The sequence below is a fragment of the Aythya ferina genome (assembly GCF_964211825.1).
Source record: "Aythya ferina genome assembly, chromosome: 12".
NCBI lineage: Eukaryota > Metazoa > Chordata > Aves > Anseriformes > Anatidae > Aythya > Aythya ferina.
The window spans coordinates 12072503-12090102 of record NC_140308.1 but is presented as its reverse complement, the minus strand read 5'-3'; the positions used below and the strand labels follow the sequence as shown (position 1 = coordinate 12090102).

General features: G+C 42.3%; 1 protein-coding gene across 4 annotated transcripts in view; it reads right to left on the bottom strand.

Moving 5' to 3' along the window:
- The window catches only part of CTCF (CCCTC-binding factor), a 35071-nt gene that overhangs the window by 2257 nt on the left and 15214 nt on the right, over positions 1-17600 (bottom strand). For all 4 annotated transcript variants that reach the window (XM_084533666.1, XM_084533665.1, XM_084533664.1 and 1 more), the window contains 9 exons: positions 10007-10799; positions 9184-9354; positions 8375-8508; positions 6779-6899; positions 5835-5984; positions 4072-4232; positions 3463-3645; positions 2611-2746; positions 407-574 (listed from right to left, as the gene is read on the bottom strand). In XM_084533666.1, the coding sequence (XP_084389792.1) occupies positions 407-574; positions 2611-2746; positions 3463-3645; positions 4072-4232; positions 5835-5984; positions 6779-6899; positions 8375-8508; positions 9184-9354; positions 10007-10787 (2005 nt within the window). In that variant the 5' untranslated portion in view covers positions 10788-10799. The remainder of the gene's footprint in view (positions 1-406; positions 575-2610; positions 2747-3462; positions 3646-4071; positions 4233-5834; positions 5985-6778; positions 6900-8374; positions 8509-9183; positions 9355-10006; positions 10800-17600) is intronic.

Here is a 17600-nt window from a genome sequence, read left to right as displayed (position 1 = left end):
ATTTGTGGTAATATCTGCAAAAGCCTGCAAAGGTCAGAATAACACAGTGATTGTGCTAACAATTACTTTAACAGTAACTGTACATTAATACACACACCAACTAGGGAAAAAAAAAAGAGCAGTTTGCTCATCTGTGAGTTTAAATAATACTAAAAAAAAAAAAAAAAAAAAAAGTCCTCTCCTTTTTGCATAGGCTGAAGCAATTATGCATCCTCATGACCAGGAAACACTCGTAACTCTTTTCAAACCAACAGTGTGGTCTTTGCAAAGTAGAGGCAAGTACAGTTATTTATTTATTTATTTTAAATTAGCTCACTTGAGGGGATCAGTTCTCTTGTAAGAATTGCCAAATCCAAGGAACAAAGCAGTTCAAGCAGAGTAACACGAGCTTCAAGCAGTGACTTACGCTGGGATTGTTTTGTTTGAGTGGCAGCTTTGCCTGGTGGTCTTCCTCTTCTTTTCTTACTGGGAGGTGGTGCAGGAGCCTCTTGCTCTACTTCTGGTTCAGCCTCAATTTCTACTGCTGTCTCCTCCTCATCTTCATTATCATCCAAATCTGGTTCAGCATTTTCCTCTAAAAGAAGTATTGTACCAGTTAAATATCCAGTTTAAACAAGAACGAAACATCTACCTACAGAAAACCACCAAATCCTCATCCAAAAGGAGTCAAGTCAGGGGAAGAAGGCAAACAAGGCCTTTGTTGAGACCCTGGTGGCACAAACTGCCAATTACCTTCACAGTAGAGGTGACAAATGGCCATTTAGAAAGGCAAAATGAAACATGACTATGTTAGACTATGCAATAAAAGCCCATGAAGGAGGTCAGAGAGATGTTGGCCAGATTTGGAACCCAAACACGACACTGCTGGGCTACTCCCAGGCCCATCAGAGGGGCCATCAGCCCACTGCAGCGCCACCTGCACAAGAGCAGGCAGGAGCCCAAACCAAGGACTCTCAGGAACAAACACCTCGTCCAAGCCACTCCCAGGAGAGCCATCAGCCCCGCTGTCTGAAGTGCTTCATCACAAGGGTCTGCTTCACCATAGCTTTGCTCACTGTTCTTAGAAATGTAGAAGTTGCAGAAACTCATGAAACTGCAGATCAAGAGATAAGAACAACACTGCACCCTGCAATTCTCAGCAGAGAATGTAGTTGGAACCTCGTCCATGCTGCTACTCAGCTCACACTGGCGAATTATTTTTCTATCAGATGACTCCTGAAGAAGTCAGTCAAGACTTGGCAACTCATGTGAGGATGGAGGAGTTGTCTCAGCCACAGTCATACAACACTCACCAGTTCATCTAACAAGCATGATTCTTGACCACCTTCTCCCAAAACAGTTTTGAAACCCAGGCAATACAAACTAAATAAAATTAGGGTTTTCAACCTAAGTGATTCTATGATTCTACATTTACTGGAGGCCTACAAATCAGACGTGATTCTGGAGTATCTAATTTGTAAAATGTTTTGATTTGGTTTCCATCAAGATTTTGCTCTTTCTGGCTCCAAGATGTTTCCATGTTTTAAATGAACAATTAGTTACATGTGCTTTATCCAACTAACATTTTTTCAAGAATCTGTACAAATACAAGTTTCAGAAATTTGAGTTTCTGCTGCCAAGGTTTGCACAACCAGCAGTTTGACCATACCCATCTTAATTCCTGTAAAACCTGTTTGCCACGTAAGATTTTCAGATGCACATTCACCAGAACGTATCCCTGTTGCCCCAATCTACACCCCTTGTTAATTGCAGAAAGCACTTCAGATGAAAGACTAATTAGCAACACTGCCTTTGCAGAATCATCTTTGAGCTGTCTGGTCTTTAGACTCCATCTGGATTTTCTTGCTGAAGACATGACTGTTCTCCCTCCATCAGGGGGAAAGGCTACGAGTTTTTCCTTCACAGTGAAGGCAGTTTGTCTGCTGCAACAGCTCCTGTTCTGGAGAAGCTTACAAACACCAAAAGCCAAAAAAAAGCCACCCTATTATGAATTACACCCAACCCATCTTCTGGCATGCTGGCCAGCACGTCCAAGAGCCCCTCAGCAACCACCTTCTCAATACCAGTGTATCTGCAACGACACCTGTCAAGTGGAAGACACCACCAGCTTCCTGACCCTTTAACTGGCTCAGCAGGCCTTCTGTAGGAGTCCATCAACTGCCAGCACTCTCTCCACCGCTCTCTTGTATGCTCCCTTCCCTTTCCCACAGAAGCAGCCAAGTTAATCCAACACTGGGGTTGTTTGGACATGCCGCATGCTATCCTGTAGCAGTAAGGTGGGAGCACGTGGCATTTTGTAACAGAGAAACACGGAGTTTCTTCTGGGACACTAAAAACACTACCAGAGAATGTAACACACACAAAAGCAGGAAGGGCAGGAACTGAGTTTTTTCAACTGCACCGTCTTAGGAAGAGCAAGGAGGGCAGAATCCATACTATCCGTTACAGGCAGTCATTTCTGTACCTGGCCATATACTATTATTCTTTGGTTACCAACTAGATAAAAGCCTTTTAAGTACAAAAACAAACCTGCAAAGCAGACAAATTAACAGCTAACAAAGACTGAATCACAGGTCTCTAACTCTCAGAGTGTACTGAGTTGTTTCTTACCACTGTCAGAGGAATCTTCTTTCTTGGAGCGCATCTTCCTCTTTCGGCCACGTTTGCCCTTCTTTGTTTCTCCCCCATTCTCTCCTTCCCCACCATCTAGGCCAGAACAATTATCAGCATGTCTGGCCATCGTGTTCTATGGAAAAGAGGGAAAAGAACAAAAAAACACAACATACATTAAAATAGGATCAAATGTTCTGGTCCTGTATTTACAAACATATTTCTGACAACTTCTGATTAACTAAGAAACCCGGGCAAGCTGGAGAATTGGGCCCACGTGAACCTAATGAGGTTCAACAAGTCCAAGTGCAAGGTGCTGCACCTGGTTCACAGCAATGAGACATGAGGACAGAGCGAGAGAACTCATTGAGAGCAGCCCTGCAGAGAAGGACTCGGGTGTTCTGGTGGATGAAAAGCTTGACATGAGCCAGCAGTGTGCCAACTGCATCCTGGGCTGCATCACCACAGGAGCATCCAGCAGGTCAAGGGAGGTGACTGTGCCCCTTTGCTCTGCCCTTGTTAGGTCCCACTTGGAGTCCTGTGTCCAGTCCAGGGCCCCAGCACAAGAAGAAGATGGGTCTATTAGAGCAGGTCCATAGGAGGCCCACAAAGATGACTTTTATTCGTAAAGTTGAATTTTCACTTTGTTCACAGTATCAGTGCTAGTACACAACAGTACTAATTCTGAGTCATACCAGGTCTCGTCTAAGAATTGTTCTGTTTAAAAGGGTAGTGTTGTGGCCTGTATCTCAGTGACCCTTCCCTGTGGGTAAATATGTCATTGTTCCCCTGTTCTCCCCCCACCAAGCCTCACCAAAAAAATCTGTAATTCAAACCAGTATGTTCCCTTACCCTGCGAGTGAATGTTTTACCACACTTGGAACAGACAAAGGCAGCAGGGACAAAGTTGGGATCATGGTATCGTTTGAAGTGCATATCAAGGAGCTGTTTCTGACGGAAGGTTTTATCACAATGGCTACAGGCGTAAGGCTTTTCTCCAGTATGGGTCCGTTTATGCATGACCATGTGCCGCTCCTGACAGGAACAATCAAGACAGCAAGAGTAACTTAACTCATACAAAAACAGATAAGATGATTTTTCAGCCACAAAGAAGCCAAACTTTAGTTTAAGAGCAGCGTCAGAAAAAGATGGTTCTGCAGGAATGTGAGAACATCTCAACGAATGGTATATTCGGTCCTAGCTACTGCCATCCTTACAGACTTATTTCTTCATCAACAGGTACACCAAGGTTGTGACTTATCTGCCTTAGAAGGAACTTCTCTACAGGGGGGAAGCACTACACCAAGCAGCACAGGCCGCCAAACTTTTCCTTCACACCCTTCAAAAAGAAGGGGAGAGCTTATTTGATCTTGGCAGTCAAACTTAACAGCTAAGATTTCTACCTCCTGTTGTCATCTCCTGCTCCAGTGCTCAGAAGGGGTGCCAGTCCCACCAGCTTACCTGTCTGCATGCGTAATCACACTGGTCACACTTGAAGCGCTTCTCGTTCTTGTGAGACTTTTGATGCTGTATGAGGGCATAGCGTTCATGAAACACAGCATCACAATAGCGACACTTCTTGCCCTGTTCAATGTAGGAATGCTGCTTTCGCAAATGAACACCTAGGAGCAAAGAAACAGAGGCTTTAACCACGATGGCTTTCCAAACACGAAAGAGACAAGTTTGTGGTCCCTTAGCATTATTCCCTCCACATATTCCTGAATCAAGTCAGGCGACTGAACAGTTAATTTAGGATTCTACCAAAAAAGAAAGATATGTAAGTAAAAGCAACTAGAACAATTTCTAGACAGAAAGGTCTTGCAGAAAATCTCCAAGTTTTCCCACAGTTAAATTCTGATTTACTCATTAGTAGTCATCAATGTTCACACAGTGCAATTCCATTTGATTTTATGCCACGTACGGTTTGTTTGTTTTAACTTAAGTTATTCTACACAAAAAGCTCTGCAGGCATCTTAGATGATTTTTCAAACCATCTACACTAATCTCAAAACACAACAGACATCAGGGACATCAGCAGCCAGGTCTGATGCTGACAGTATCTGTCCACAAGGATTCCCTTGGAGGACGGTGCAATGTGAGTTTTTGCTAGTGAAATTTATGTAACACATGAAGATTACCTAAGTAAAACATAACAGTCCACAAGAGACTAAGACTACTCCGAATTGCCTGAATATAGCCAGAAGCCAGGTAATACGTTGGGAAACAGGATTTTCTGCAAGACTGGAAGCCAAAGTGACAGGGATAGAAGGCAATGAGGATACCAGCAGATAATCCTCAAGAGAGGTTTTAGCTACTCCTTTAAGATACTCAAACTAAGAGCATACCACAGCTGCACAAGGTAACCTGTTGCAGACTAAACCATTATTAGGAGAAAGATTCTTCATAGTTAACATCAGTTTTTCTCTGTTGTAAACCAGTTCTCGTTTGCTCTGGGAGACACCTGACATCATTTGGCTGCCATCCACTCAAACTGCCTCTCATTGTAGCACTTCAAATTCTTCTTTATTGGAAGGGAGCCTGCCTTTCCATTACATGGTTGATATTTTGCTTATTTTGCTTACAGACTGAAAGTTCTGCCAAATCGTGGCTTCTTCTTTCTCAGCTGCTCTGGGCATGATATTATTTTTCACGTTCTTGTGCATCAGAGAGCTTGCCTGCTGGAATCACTGCTCACTAGATCAACACTGCTACTGCAAGGACTCAGGGCTTTTGTGGCAACTCTGTCTCCTATTCTGTCTGTGGCACACAGCTCCACTTCCTGGAAAATGAAAGTATTTATTCAAATTCAAGCCTTTTAGCTCAGTCAGATGTATATGGATGAAATGTAATGGCCTCCTACATGAAGGAGGTCAAGCCAATTGACTTTTTGGTTTCTCAAACCTAATCCACATGTAGTTGTAATATTAGTCCAAATTCAATAAATGCCTTACATCTATAGTCCTGAAAATAGTAACTTGCCTTGTACACTTGGAAAGCATCCTACGCTTTCAAGTAATGAAAAGAAACAGAACGTTCTCAGTCTGCAGCAGTTATGGTAAGCTAAGTGTGTATTACAAGCCACACATTTAAGCCTTTGCTTCATTTTGGAGTTGTCAGAACTATTAGGTTAAAAAGCAGACAGCAGTTGGCTTACTTGAACTCTAGTTTTGGGAAAGTCTTTTGTAGTTATTTTCACCAAATGACCGCTTCTCAGAGATACATACCCAAGTCACTCTTTCTCGCTATAACAGTATCACAGTGAGGACAGTGAAATTTGGCCACGTTCTCTGTGTGCTTCTGCAAAATGTGCATCTTCATGGTACCACTTTGAGTGAAGCGAGCATGGCAGATGTAACATTCATATGGCTTCTCTCCTTCAGTAGCAGAAAGAAAAAAATAGCATAAGTACTTTTATTAAAAAAATCTAACCAAGAAGCCCCAAACCTCTCAAACTCGCAACAGACAGCTAGAAGATAGAAATAGTAACCATAGAAAGATCTCAATGTCTCTTTGGAAGTTTTAGTTCTTTTATGCATCTTTCTGCAAAGAAAATCAAGTCCACTCTTTAAGCAAATCAGTTAAATTCATACCCTGAGGAAACACCTGGAAGACTACCTGCTGACTGCCACAAAAAAAACAAGTAGTATCAGATTATCTTTTTTTTTTTTTGGGGGGGGGGGGGGGATGATAAGGTTTCTGAATACTTATGTACATGCAAGGGCAGTTCTTCCTCCTTCAGGTTTAAGGGTATCATCAACCTGGCATTCCAGTAACATTCTGTGCTAAAAAATGCTATTTCTATCAAAGGAAAAAATCAGGGTCTTTATGAACTACAGACATGAGATGCATTTATAACTACACAGTTATGAAACTGAAAATGGCTCTAACCTTTAACTGAAACACTAATAATAGAAGAAATGTCTTCTTTTCCTACTAGAAGGGGACATATTTTAACACCTTACATTGAAACCAGATCCTCCAAGCTCACTTCTCAGCGTAGTAATTACTAACGTTTTATGAATTTTATTTGAAGTGCTTATAAACTATGGCGCATACTCTTCAGCTACAGAAAGTATTTCTTTTTTTTCCAATTAAGAGTGTCAGCATGCATTACACAGTCTCAGCAATCTGACACTGAAACAAACCAAAAAAACCACGTCAACAATACCGGAGTGGGTTCTCATGTGCCTCTTCAGTTTGTAAGTATCCCTGCTGGCATAGCTGCACAAGCTGCACTGGAACGGACGCTCCCCAGTGTGAGAACGAATGTGGCGTTTCAATTTGCTAACCTGAAAGCCCAGAATAAGACTGAAGTTAGCATAGATGAGCAGGTCAGACTTCCAAAAGTACAAGTCAAGAAAAAGATTTTCATTTTACCTTGTCACTAAAACAAATGTAAGCAAGCACGTTTCAATACCACTCTCGTGCAGCACATAACCACTCCCTCTCTCCCATTGTACTTCATCTGCCAACCTCATTCACAAACAAGCCTTGTCCTTCCCACATGCAGCACAGCTTAATTTAGAGTTTTGTGCTCCTTACTGGTATCAACTATGCCGTTGTTTGAGGACACACTAAAATTTGAAACTACCCTGGAGAGAAACAATAAACTGTTCTGGGAAACCAAAGCACCTAAGGAGAATATTGGATGGTGGGGGAAGAGCGTAATGTCCCCCCACACCATACATTTTTCTCCAGAGGGTGCTTTCTTGAGTGTTCTCCATTTACTTTGAGATGGAAGATAAATTCTTGCTAAGAAGAGCTGAAGTCTAGACCTACAATCAACAGGGTGACTTCATTCTTTTGCTCTCCTGCTTTTATCTAGAAGGCGTGAACCCAGGTTAAAAAAAATCAGCATAAGGAATTTTCTGCTCAAGTAGGAGCATGCTGCATAATCAACAACCATTGTCCACAAAATGCAGCACAAGCTCACATTAAGACCAATTTGGTCGTTCTTTCTTAACACATACTATGAAAAATCATTGCAAATGCAGTTTACTCAGCACTCGAAACCACAGGGCCCAAAATTACAGCACTGCAGTCACAGCTCAGGGAGATAAACACAATCCCTTGCTCAACATCTCCCACTGTACCCTTCCTCCACTGCACATGTCCTGTATTTTAAGTCATGTTGCTTATATCTTGCTCCAATTTCTTATCCCCATCATGCTGTACAATTCCTATTACAACACAAAAGTTGTTCTGCAGCATCAGTAACAGCACTGCACTGGGGAAAGCATTCAAACAAGCTTTGTTTACTTGAGCAAATTCAACAACCAGCAGATAGCAGCAAAGGTGATTTTCAGTAATATTGAGGCAAAGGGCCATTAATTTTGGCTACAGTCACCTTAACAGCATGAACAGATAATGTGTAGAATACATGTTTCTAAAACTGTCTGTAGAGTACATCCTACTCAGGAGATGGCTGCCTCCTTCAACATGGAGCACACTACAGTTCCTGTCATCACCTTTAAGGCCAATTAAAAAAAAGCAAAACCAGTAACAACTATTGTCACCAACAAAGGAAATGGAAGTCATCTAGGATCTCAGTGTGCTCTCAGTGCTCTCAAACCAGTTTCTCATTAACTAAGGAAAACCCAACATTTGTTTCCAAGAACAGACCTGATTTATAACTTTTTTGCTTAGATTTTTTTTTTTAAATGGCCAAGGAGGAAATGCCTAAGAGCAGAGCTTGTAACAGATGGCGAACAAGCCTTGAACTATACAAGCGAATATTCAGAACTGTAACAATTAACTCACGTACCTCCACACTAGCATAATCGCACATTGAACATTTGAAGGGTTTCTCATGGGTGTGTTTGTAGCGGCGATGCCGAACCAACTCTCCACTGGTCACAAAGGCCATGTCGCAGTCTGGGCACTTGTGAGGGCGAGTACCTGAGCAGTTGCAGCAAGACAGGAAGATGATGACATTCAGATTTAGTGACAAAAAAAGATACAGGACACTCACAATACCTCTTGGTTATTCACAAATCTCAAAGCACCCAGCTAGACATACCACGGGTATTGATAGGAAGAGAAAACAAGAGATTACCTTTTTTTTGGCAGAAACATCACAAGACACGTATAGTTTCATCACAGTTTAATTACCTGTTGTTTTATACTAGAAACTTAAGTAAGGATTAACAGAAATGTGCTACAGATCCTACCACTAAATTGGTCCTGTTTTATAAACACCCCACTTTTGTTTTCAACTCCCTTATGTTTCTCTCCAGCCTCTTTCCTTATCTTATTTCTCTGCAAGAAGCAACAGCCACGTGAAGCTTAGAACACAACTACTAATAACCAAGACAACTGGAACATTTTCTGCAGCTTTAGGTAATTTCAGGTCAAGCCCGGGACTGGTTTTCTATGTACAGGATGAGCTCTGCACCTGACCTGGCCAGGCAGAGAATAACAGAATGTATATGAGAAATGGACAGCAGCCTTGCACAGTTTCTTCTTTAGCTTGTTCCATAACAGGTAACAGACAGATTCAAGATAGATCACCTTGCCTTTGCTCTAAAGACAAAGCAGATGCTCCAAAAACAACTTACACAAAAGCAAGAGTACCTGTGTGAGTGTTGAGGTGGTTCCTCAGTAACGTGACTGTCCGGAAAGCCCTGCCACAGAGATGGCACTTATGTGGTCTTTCATCAGTGTGGCTTTTCATATGGCGGTCCAAGTTGGAACGACGTGGACAAGTGTAACTGCACAGTTCGCACTGGAATGTCTTCTTTACACCTAACCACCAAGGAAATAATCTTTACTCTCAACAGTACTGTGGTCTTCCGCATAACGTTAAAGAACAGCAGTGAAAAGGAAAGATTCCTGTAGGTTTAGCTGCTATGAGGAACAATCTTGTACCGTTAAATCCAACAGCATATCCTTAGGAACACAGGCAATGACTAGCTTGGCTTGAATTTTCATTAGTATGCCAGTACTCAATGTTCTTACTCCACTTTAAAAAGGGCTCCTTAATTTACAGTTTTAAGTTTCCAGAAAGGAGAAGTCAGATGTACAGAACGCTGTATTTTACACCATTTACTCTACTCAGCACTTGGTTAGAAAAAACAAAGCTTATTATACTGTTTGTTACCGATGTAAAATGTGCACACAAACTCTTAAACATGTATTACAGAAAAACGCAGAATCTTTTCAGCTGTAGTTATATGGGAATACAAATGTCATATCATCAAACCAAAGCAAATGAACTCCTCTGTAGCCTATATGCATGACAGGAGACTTACCCACAAAACAGTAGAGCTGAGTACTCTTGTGTAATGCAGCAACACTGGACACGTCTCTTTTACTCCCACTTGCATCTACCCAGTCACTGCAACGACCCCTCCTAACAAACACATTCCCAAAACCCCCTTGCTAATGACAAGCTTACCTTTCTTTTTAATTTTTGTTGGTTTAGGTGGTTTCATGTTGCCCACCACCTTTTCTGCATTGACCTCAGACAATAAGCCCTCCTGCTGCTCCTCTTCAAAGTCATAGACAGAGACATCCACGTCTTTGCCTTCCTCAGTGTAACGAAGCTTACTCTTTTTGTTTTTCTTTGTTTTTTTGGCTGGTGGCTGATAGTCTGGATCTTTTTGCCAATTGGGATCTTCCTGTGGCTGGAGTTCACCTTGTTCCAATGTCTCCACCTCACCATTTGCACCCACTTTCACTACTTGGAAGCCTTCTGGTAAAGGCAGGGTGTGGCAGATCATGGGCTCTCCTTCTTGCAGGCCTCCTTTGGAAACCTCATTTTCATAAGCTCCCTGAAGCTCTTCCACAGATGTGGTGGCAACAGGTACAGTCACTGGAACAGGTACTTGGACCAGCTGAAGCTCACCGAGGTTTATAGGCTGCTCTTCCATATTAACAACCTGAAGAGTTATGATCTGTGTGTCATCCACCGTGGCCTCTGTCTCCTGAGGCACCGCACCTTCCATGACTTCAGTCTTCATTTGAAGAAGAGTTGGATCCAGCTGTTCCATCATCACCATCTGCACTCCGCTGTTGACATCCTGCACTACTTCACCTCCGTCTGCTTGGTTTGGTGGTATATGACAAGCATCGTCCTCCTGTCCGCCTTCGCGGCGTCTTTGATAGGTTTTTCTCTCTTTGCCCTTAATAAAAGTTTCTGATTCCTCCACAATAGCTTCAACTGCCTCACCTTCCATTTCACCTTCTTGCTGTAAAAACAAAGAGAGAAAATGAATGCTGCACATCATCCGAGGTATTTTAACAATTGCACAAAGCCCACAGAGGGACAAGTGGCCTAACAGAAAACAAGCAATGCAACAGCTGCAACATATTGTAGTTCTATTCAGCAAACAGAAACTGAGAATTAAGGATTAGTCTCTGCTAGCCTCCTGTCCCTGTAAACCAAGTCAGTCTCAGAACGCTCTCAGAGGTGAGACGACTCTACCAGTTCCTTGGAAAGGAAGGAAAACAGAGATGAAGTGATATACATATTCCCACTTCTCAAAGACCGTAAATCCTACAGGCAAGACATAAAGTAATATTACTCTTTACTGAGCTTCTTTAGTATTTCATTTAGCAATATCTGTCACTCTTTGGCTATAAATATCAAAAGCAAAAAAAATACCGTCACAAGCAAAAAACTTTCTATTTAAACTATTACTTTTGAGAACTACAAAGTTTTTTCGGGGAGAAAAAGCACTAAAAATCGAGTACAAGAATTTAAGTCTTCAAAGTTACTGTATATATTCTTAGCTGTTTGATAGTGGAAACGGTTATTTCCTGTACGTTTAAATTTCTCTGCACACTTGACTGGTACCGCTATTGAAACAAAAATAAAAAAAGACATGATCAAGTTATTCAAGCATATTGTAAGCAGCCTGAGGTTCAGTTCCTGCTCCCACCCCGGGCGCTGCCTGGCCTGAGAGCACAGTGCCCTCCTCCGACTGAACGAGCAGCAGCAGGGCTCAGAACAGCTTCACTTCGGTGTAAGCGATCTGCACTCAGAGCTGGGGGACTCCGAGCCTTCTTGTGAGAACTGGGTTAATTTTATCCACACAGACCCAAGCACACAACAGTGCTAAAGCTGTTTGGGAAGGCCTTAGTTGTAATTCTGAACTGTTGTAATTCTGAACACAGCCATACACAAGCATAGCATTTTATGCTCTTCTTTCTCCCCAAACCATCCAGCACTCTTCTCAGCATTTGCCAAGGAATATGCAATTCCTGTACTCTGATTCTGTAGGAAGGTTGTTTCAAATCATAATTAAACAGTTATGTCTTTTTCTCAAAAAAATAAATAATAATGCCAGTTTCCCTATGGACTTCTGATAAAATTCCAATCCCAATACCAGATTTTATGACTTCCACATTTTCCTATTATATCACCTGACCTTTCAAGACCAGGCCTCTTTAACCTGTTTTTTCAGCTCAGCAGTTAAACCTTGTTATCACACTAGTTTCAAATGTCTACACAATCTTGGATATTTATTTTGGAGATACATGGGTACATATACATGAACACGAAACACAGCCGTCAGTCCTCATTAGCTGTTAAGAGTTACAAGACACATTATTTTTAGACTGGCTTTTCTAATATTCTCCACTTCTGCTGGGAGAACACGGTTCTTACTGTTCTTCAGCCTGTTCTGTCTAGGGTCATCTATTTACACGTGGTCTTGATACTGGTTGCATTTCTTTTGGGCAGCAGCAGTCTCCAGGGGGCACCAGATACCCAGAAATACTGGCATATGGCTTCACAAGCACTCCCTGCAGGGATCCTGCCTCTCCTTTCTTTAGCACCCCTCAGCATTTCAAGTCACAGCAAATCCATATGGACAAACAGCTGAAGTACCCGAGATGATGCAAGTACTTAACACTAGCCAGCAGGAGATCAGAACAGAGATTTGCTCTTTGGCCTAGAGCAGCTGTGAAACAATCAGAGCAAATTGTCTTTCAATTATCTCAAGTATTTGTAGGGATAGAGAAGGAGAAGCCTTTTCAGGTGACCAAAAGTCTCAAAGGAAAGGAAGGAGGGAGCTAAACAGAAGAACACGATAAATGGCTGGGGTGGGTGGGAATTAACAAAGGATTTCTGATAACGCCTAAAAATACTGAAAACCCATCTGCAGGGCTAAGGCAATTCTGTCCTGATGCATGGCTTACGTTGGCAGGAAGGTTTGTCAGTTCCAGAAGTAACGCTGGGGTCGCTTAGGCTCATGCTGAGACCAGGTAAGTGTGCAAGAAGACCTTGTTCAAAGGGCACTCGCAATGGGAAGATGTGCACACGTGTGGCACAGATGGAAGGACTCACAGCCACTCAGCAAAGAAACCAAGCCATCCCTGCCCCTTCTCCTATGCTAGGGACAAGCATCTCTCGCCCCAGAGCTCCCCAGCACTACCACGATGTCCTCCAGCAGTGAGCCAGCCGCACGGCAGCAGCACTACCAGGAGGGTCTCAGCCCCAGCTCATAACCAAGGTAATTCAGCAGACAAACAAGGATTTACTCCTGCCTATTCCGTGCTATGAGATATGCTCTGTTCCTTGCAGTAAAAATAAATTGATCTGAAAAATGGCTGTATTTTTAAGCCAGGTTCTTGTCACCAGGAAAAGCGCTACAGTATCTTACAGAGAACTATCAACGATCCAGGCCACGTTGGCAGCGTACCGCCAAAAATAAAAAAAGAAAGCTGCATAAATGTACAGAAGGTGTCTCAGTTATCTCAGTGAGTCTTGGCCAGCTCAGAAATCGTGTCCAGCTGCCCAGGTTTGTCCCCAAGAAAGTCTGATTCTTCAGATTAAAATCCTGCAATGCATGCATGAGGATGCACAGGATGGCCTCCGAACTCGAGGGGAGGGGAGGCAAAAGGTAGGGGCTCTCCCCTACTGGACCAGCCCTCTGAAGCAGCTCTACCTTTGCACTGCCCATCCAGCTTCGCTTCTCAATCTTCAAGTATTTTTTGCTCCTAAAAGTTATATTCCTCCCAGACCAAATTCTGAGACTGTTTGCAATATTTCAGAGAACGTGTACTTTGCTATCATGAAGGACATTATAGCAGGAAACTGGGAATAGTAATTGCTGAACATATTTTGTCTTACCCACCTCCTAAACTTTTGTTTCTGGTTTTTATCTTTATCTCTCTTCCTACCTTTTATCAATAACATAGTTCCAGAATGACTGAATCTAAAAAGGAAAACAAAGAAGCAGGCTAACAGTAGATGTTATAGAAAAGTCAAGACTGAAAAGAACTGCAAGGAAGAACTTCCAGGAGTGACCACTTAAAAACCACGAAGCATCTGAAATCAACAACTAACACAATTCCCACATCATAGTTCAACCAAACCTTCACACACCTGCTCCCTCAACAGGCTCTAACGATTCAGATGAGACACAGCATCACTAACCAGGTCAACGCACTGTCACAATCCAGCTAACCAGATAAAAAGCTGGAATGCCAAAAAAAACAGATCTAAGATTATTCCAATAGGTTAATGAGTTACTTATCTAAAAAACTGAAGCAACCAGAAATATGATGGGGGCAGCTTATTCAAAAAAAAAAAAAAAAATCAAGATGTTGCTTGAGAGAAAGAAATTTAATTCCATCCAGCCCTGCTGACTGCTGCACAGGAAAAAGTCTCAGCCAAGCTACAGCACAACATTTTGCCACCCAAGGCCCCCTCACAGAAGCCTCACGGTTAACTGACACAGCATTCATACTGAAAGTTTAAAATCTTAACATTCAGAAATATGGTTTCAGAACATTTCCAGTACAGCACAGCTGACAAAACTCGCAGTAACAAAGATTGAGAGACACAGCATTCAATTAACGCATTCCCACAATAACATTCATCTTAGTCATAGAAGCATTAAAGACAACTTGCTGTGGATGTCAACGCAGACTGTACAAACCCAGAGACAGTTGTTTACGTATTAGGACTGCTAATGCCATTGCATGTTTTTCTAGCTGGGTTATTTATAATAAAGCTACAGTCACAAAACAACATTTGCCTGCCTCTCAACTGCATCTGAAACAAACCCTGAACCGCATCAAGCTTCATGGACCAAGCAACAGCAAGTATTTATTTGTTGCCAAACAAAGCACGGTCATTAAGAACTGTGGGACATTCAAAGAAATTGTATATTGCGGCTTTAAATCTACTTTTCAGTTCACTTGAGACAAAAAATCAAAAATCAATAGGAACAATGAAGCCAAGAGCTAGCTGTCAATATTTTTTTGGCCTTCATAAAGTAACGAAAGCCTCTGCAGCTGTACCAGTGCAAGCAAAAGCAGCGTAACATTCAGACTGAACTCGAGTCAATCCACATACACATCCCACTCCAGAACTGTCATGGCTTTGACACTGATGGATTAGATACTTGCTAAAATTGGTATGGCAGTGGAAATAAAACTGTGTGTTAAAACATAGGAACCTTGATGTTTCTCCTGCATACCTCCAACTTTTGAGACCTAAAGGGAGGAATAAGCAAAAACTTCACCTAACAGCCCCCAGTCATGCAGTGTTTCTGCCACCTAAAGCAAGAAAAGGATTTAAAGAAAAAAGCATACATCCAGTAATGCATTTTTTCTCTCATTTCCCAACACGTATGTCTTTTTAATTTTTTTAAGGGAATTAGTAGACACACAGATGTGCAGGAGCACTTGGCCGTTCTCCTTTCCCCATCACAAAAATATCCATAGCTTTCTTTCGAAAAGCCTCCCACTAGACACAGAGATAATGCAGATAAACTGGTGAGCTTCTGCATTTGTTCCAGCAGGGCTTCACTGATAAGAGATGAACACGCCATGAATGCAGCACAAAGCATTAAGTATAGATGTTCCTAGCACTGCTCTTATAATAAGATTTAAAGTTGATTAACATCAACTGCTTCTACCACTCCTCATCACAGTCACTCTCAGTCTCCTGGGCTTATCAATAGCACTCCTATAAGCAACAAATCCAGAGCGTGAACTTGCTGCATGTGCCTCCCCCTCAATTTAAAAGGATGCCAATTCTCCTTCTCCACACAGTGTGGCACTAGAACCAAAGAAATCCTCACAACTGGGAAAGCAATACAGAGGTAGGGAAAAAGCTGCATGGAGGGCTGCACACACCCAAGCAAGGCTGCCAGCTGGGGGCTCAGCACTTCCCAAGCACAGCTGTAAAGGTTTTGAACTCAGGATGGTTCTCGAAGTAGCTCAGCCATATCTGCATGGTACTACACTCCAGCCAAGATGTTCAGATGACTCAAACAGGCTCGCTGTGCAGAACACCAAAGACCAAGTGTTCAAACAGAATTCAGATTATAAAGATTGAAATTTCCTGAGACTCTCACCCATTTCTGTTGCTAACTGTCCACAGAAATCTAAAAGATTAATAGGGATAAATTTGCCGAAGCATCCGATTATAAAAGTCATACAAAGGCTTAATCTTGTGTTGAACTCTTTAGGAATACATGAGAGAAACAACTTTTTCCTCTTTTTTTTTTTTTCCTTTTAAAGGTAAGCCTACCAAATGTCAAGCTACTTGACAAAGCTCACAAAGATTTAGCTAACAGGTAGCAGCATCACATGAATAACCCAGGGTAGGATACCTTCACAGTGCTATCACACGCAAAACTTGCCAGATTTACTACCATCAGCAGAAATTAAAAGCTGAGATCAGTTTATTTTGTAAAGTAATTTTCTCATACTGCAAACTTAAAGCTTTCATTTGCCTACGTCCACTGGCTACAACTGCTACACCCATCTCCAGCTGCTTTGTTTCCTCCTCGCTACCCAGAACCTGGCACTAAAAACATTTAAAAAATAACATTACTTGACAAACATCTGACAACTTTTTTTCTTTCAAAAAGACAAGCTCATTAATTCACTAGTAAACAATTACTTGGAGAAATATTTTACCATCTCAGAGAATAAGGAAATTAGGAAAAAAAATCAAGAGGCCTAGAATTGAAAAGTAACAAGTTCATCAGGGGTTAATAAATGCTTCTGGTTCCTCAGTGTATGAGAAGCCTATCAATATGTATGAAGAAACCAAGAAATATATAAAAAGCTATGTGAATGACAGCTGCAATTGCAGTAAAGGGTTACAAGCACGCAGCTGTAGGATGGCTTCCTGAAGCACTGACCCTTAGGGACAGGACACAGGCAGGCAGCTCTGATAGCACTTCAAGTCCTGCTGGTAGTTACCTAACCAAGGTGCCTCTGCTGGCCTCCCTAAACAGGGCAGGGAGAAGAGCACGTTCTTCCGGGGAATGATTCAAAGCATTTAAGTGGATCCCTATGCCAAATTACCAGCCAGAGGAACCCACCTTTCTTCCCATTAATCAGATGGGACAACAGATCCTTAACTTGTACAATGATTTCACAATCACTCTAACACAGCAAAACACCGTGCTGCCGCTCAAAGAGCTGGCCTCACCTTTTCCTTTGCACTGCTAGAGTAATTCACTCACCTGCATAATTAACTTGATCAATAACTAACTCCAGCTGAAAGTTAATACAGGAAAAATGGTTAATTATGTCAGAACATGTTCAATCCCTCACGTAACTCCCCATATGAATGCTTGGGCAGACAGGGAAGGGGAGCAGGTTAGAAGTGCCAGCACCACTCCAAGCAGCAGTGAAAAGCAACCACAGCACCAGGAGCCTTCATCCCAGAAGCCAGGGGCTGCACTGAGCCGTGTCCCTCCACACCGTGCACCCCGCAGTGACATTGCTTTCCCTCACACATTGTGCAACCCCCCGGGTCACAGCCAGTTTGTGGGCACCTCTTCAGTATCACTAGCATTCAACTGTCACCAAAAACACACTATTTCATACAATTAGCTCTTCACTTTGAACCTTCGTTGAAGGTAGCACGCTTTGGGCCAGATGTTATCAAAATTCATCTTTACCTTTTTGCCTTTATTATGCACTCCCCAAGAGCACGGCCAATAAATCTCCCTGGATGCAGGACAGTCAGCACCACGGTCGTTATGGGCAATGAATTAGAATTACAATGCATCCGT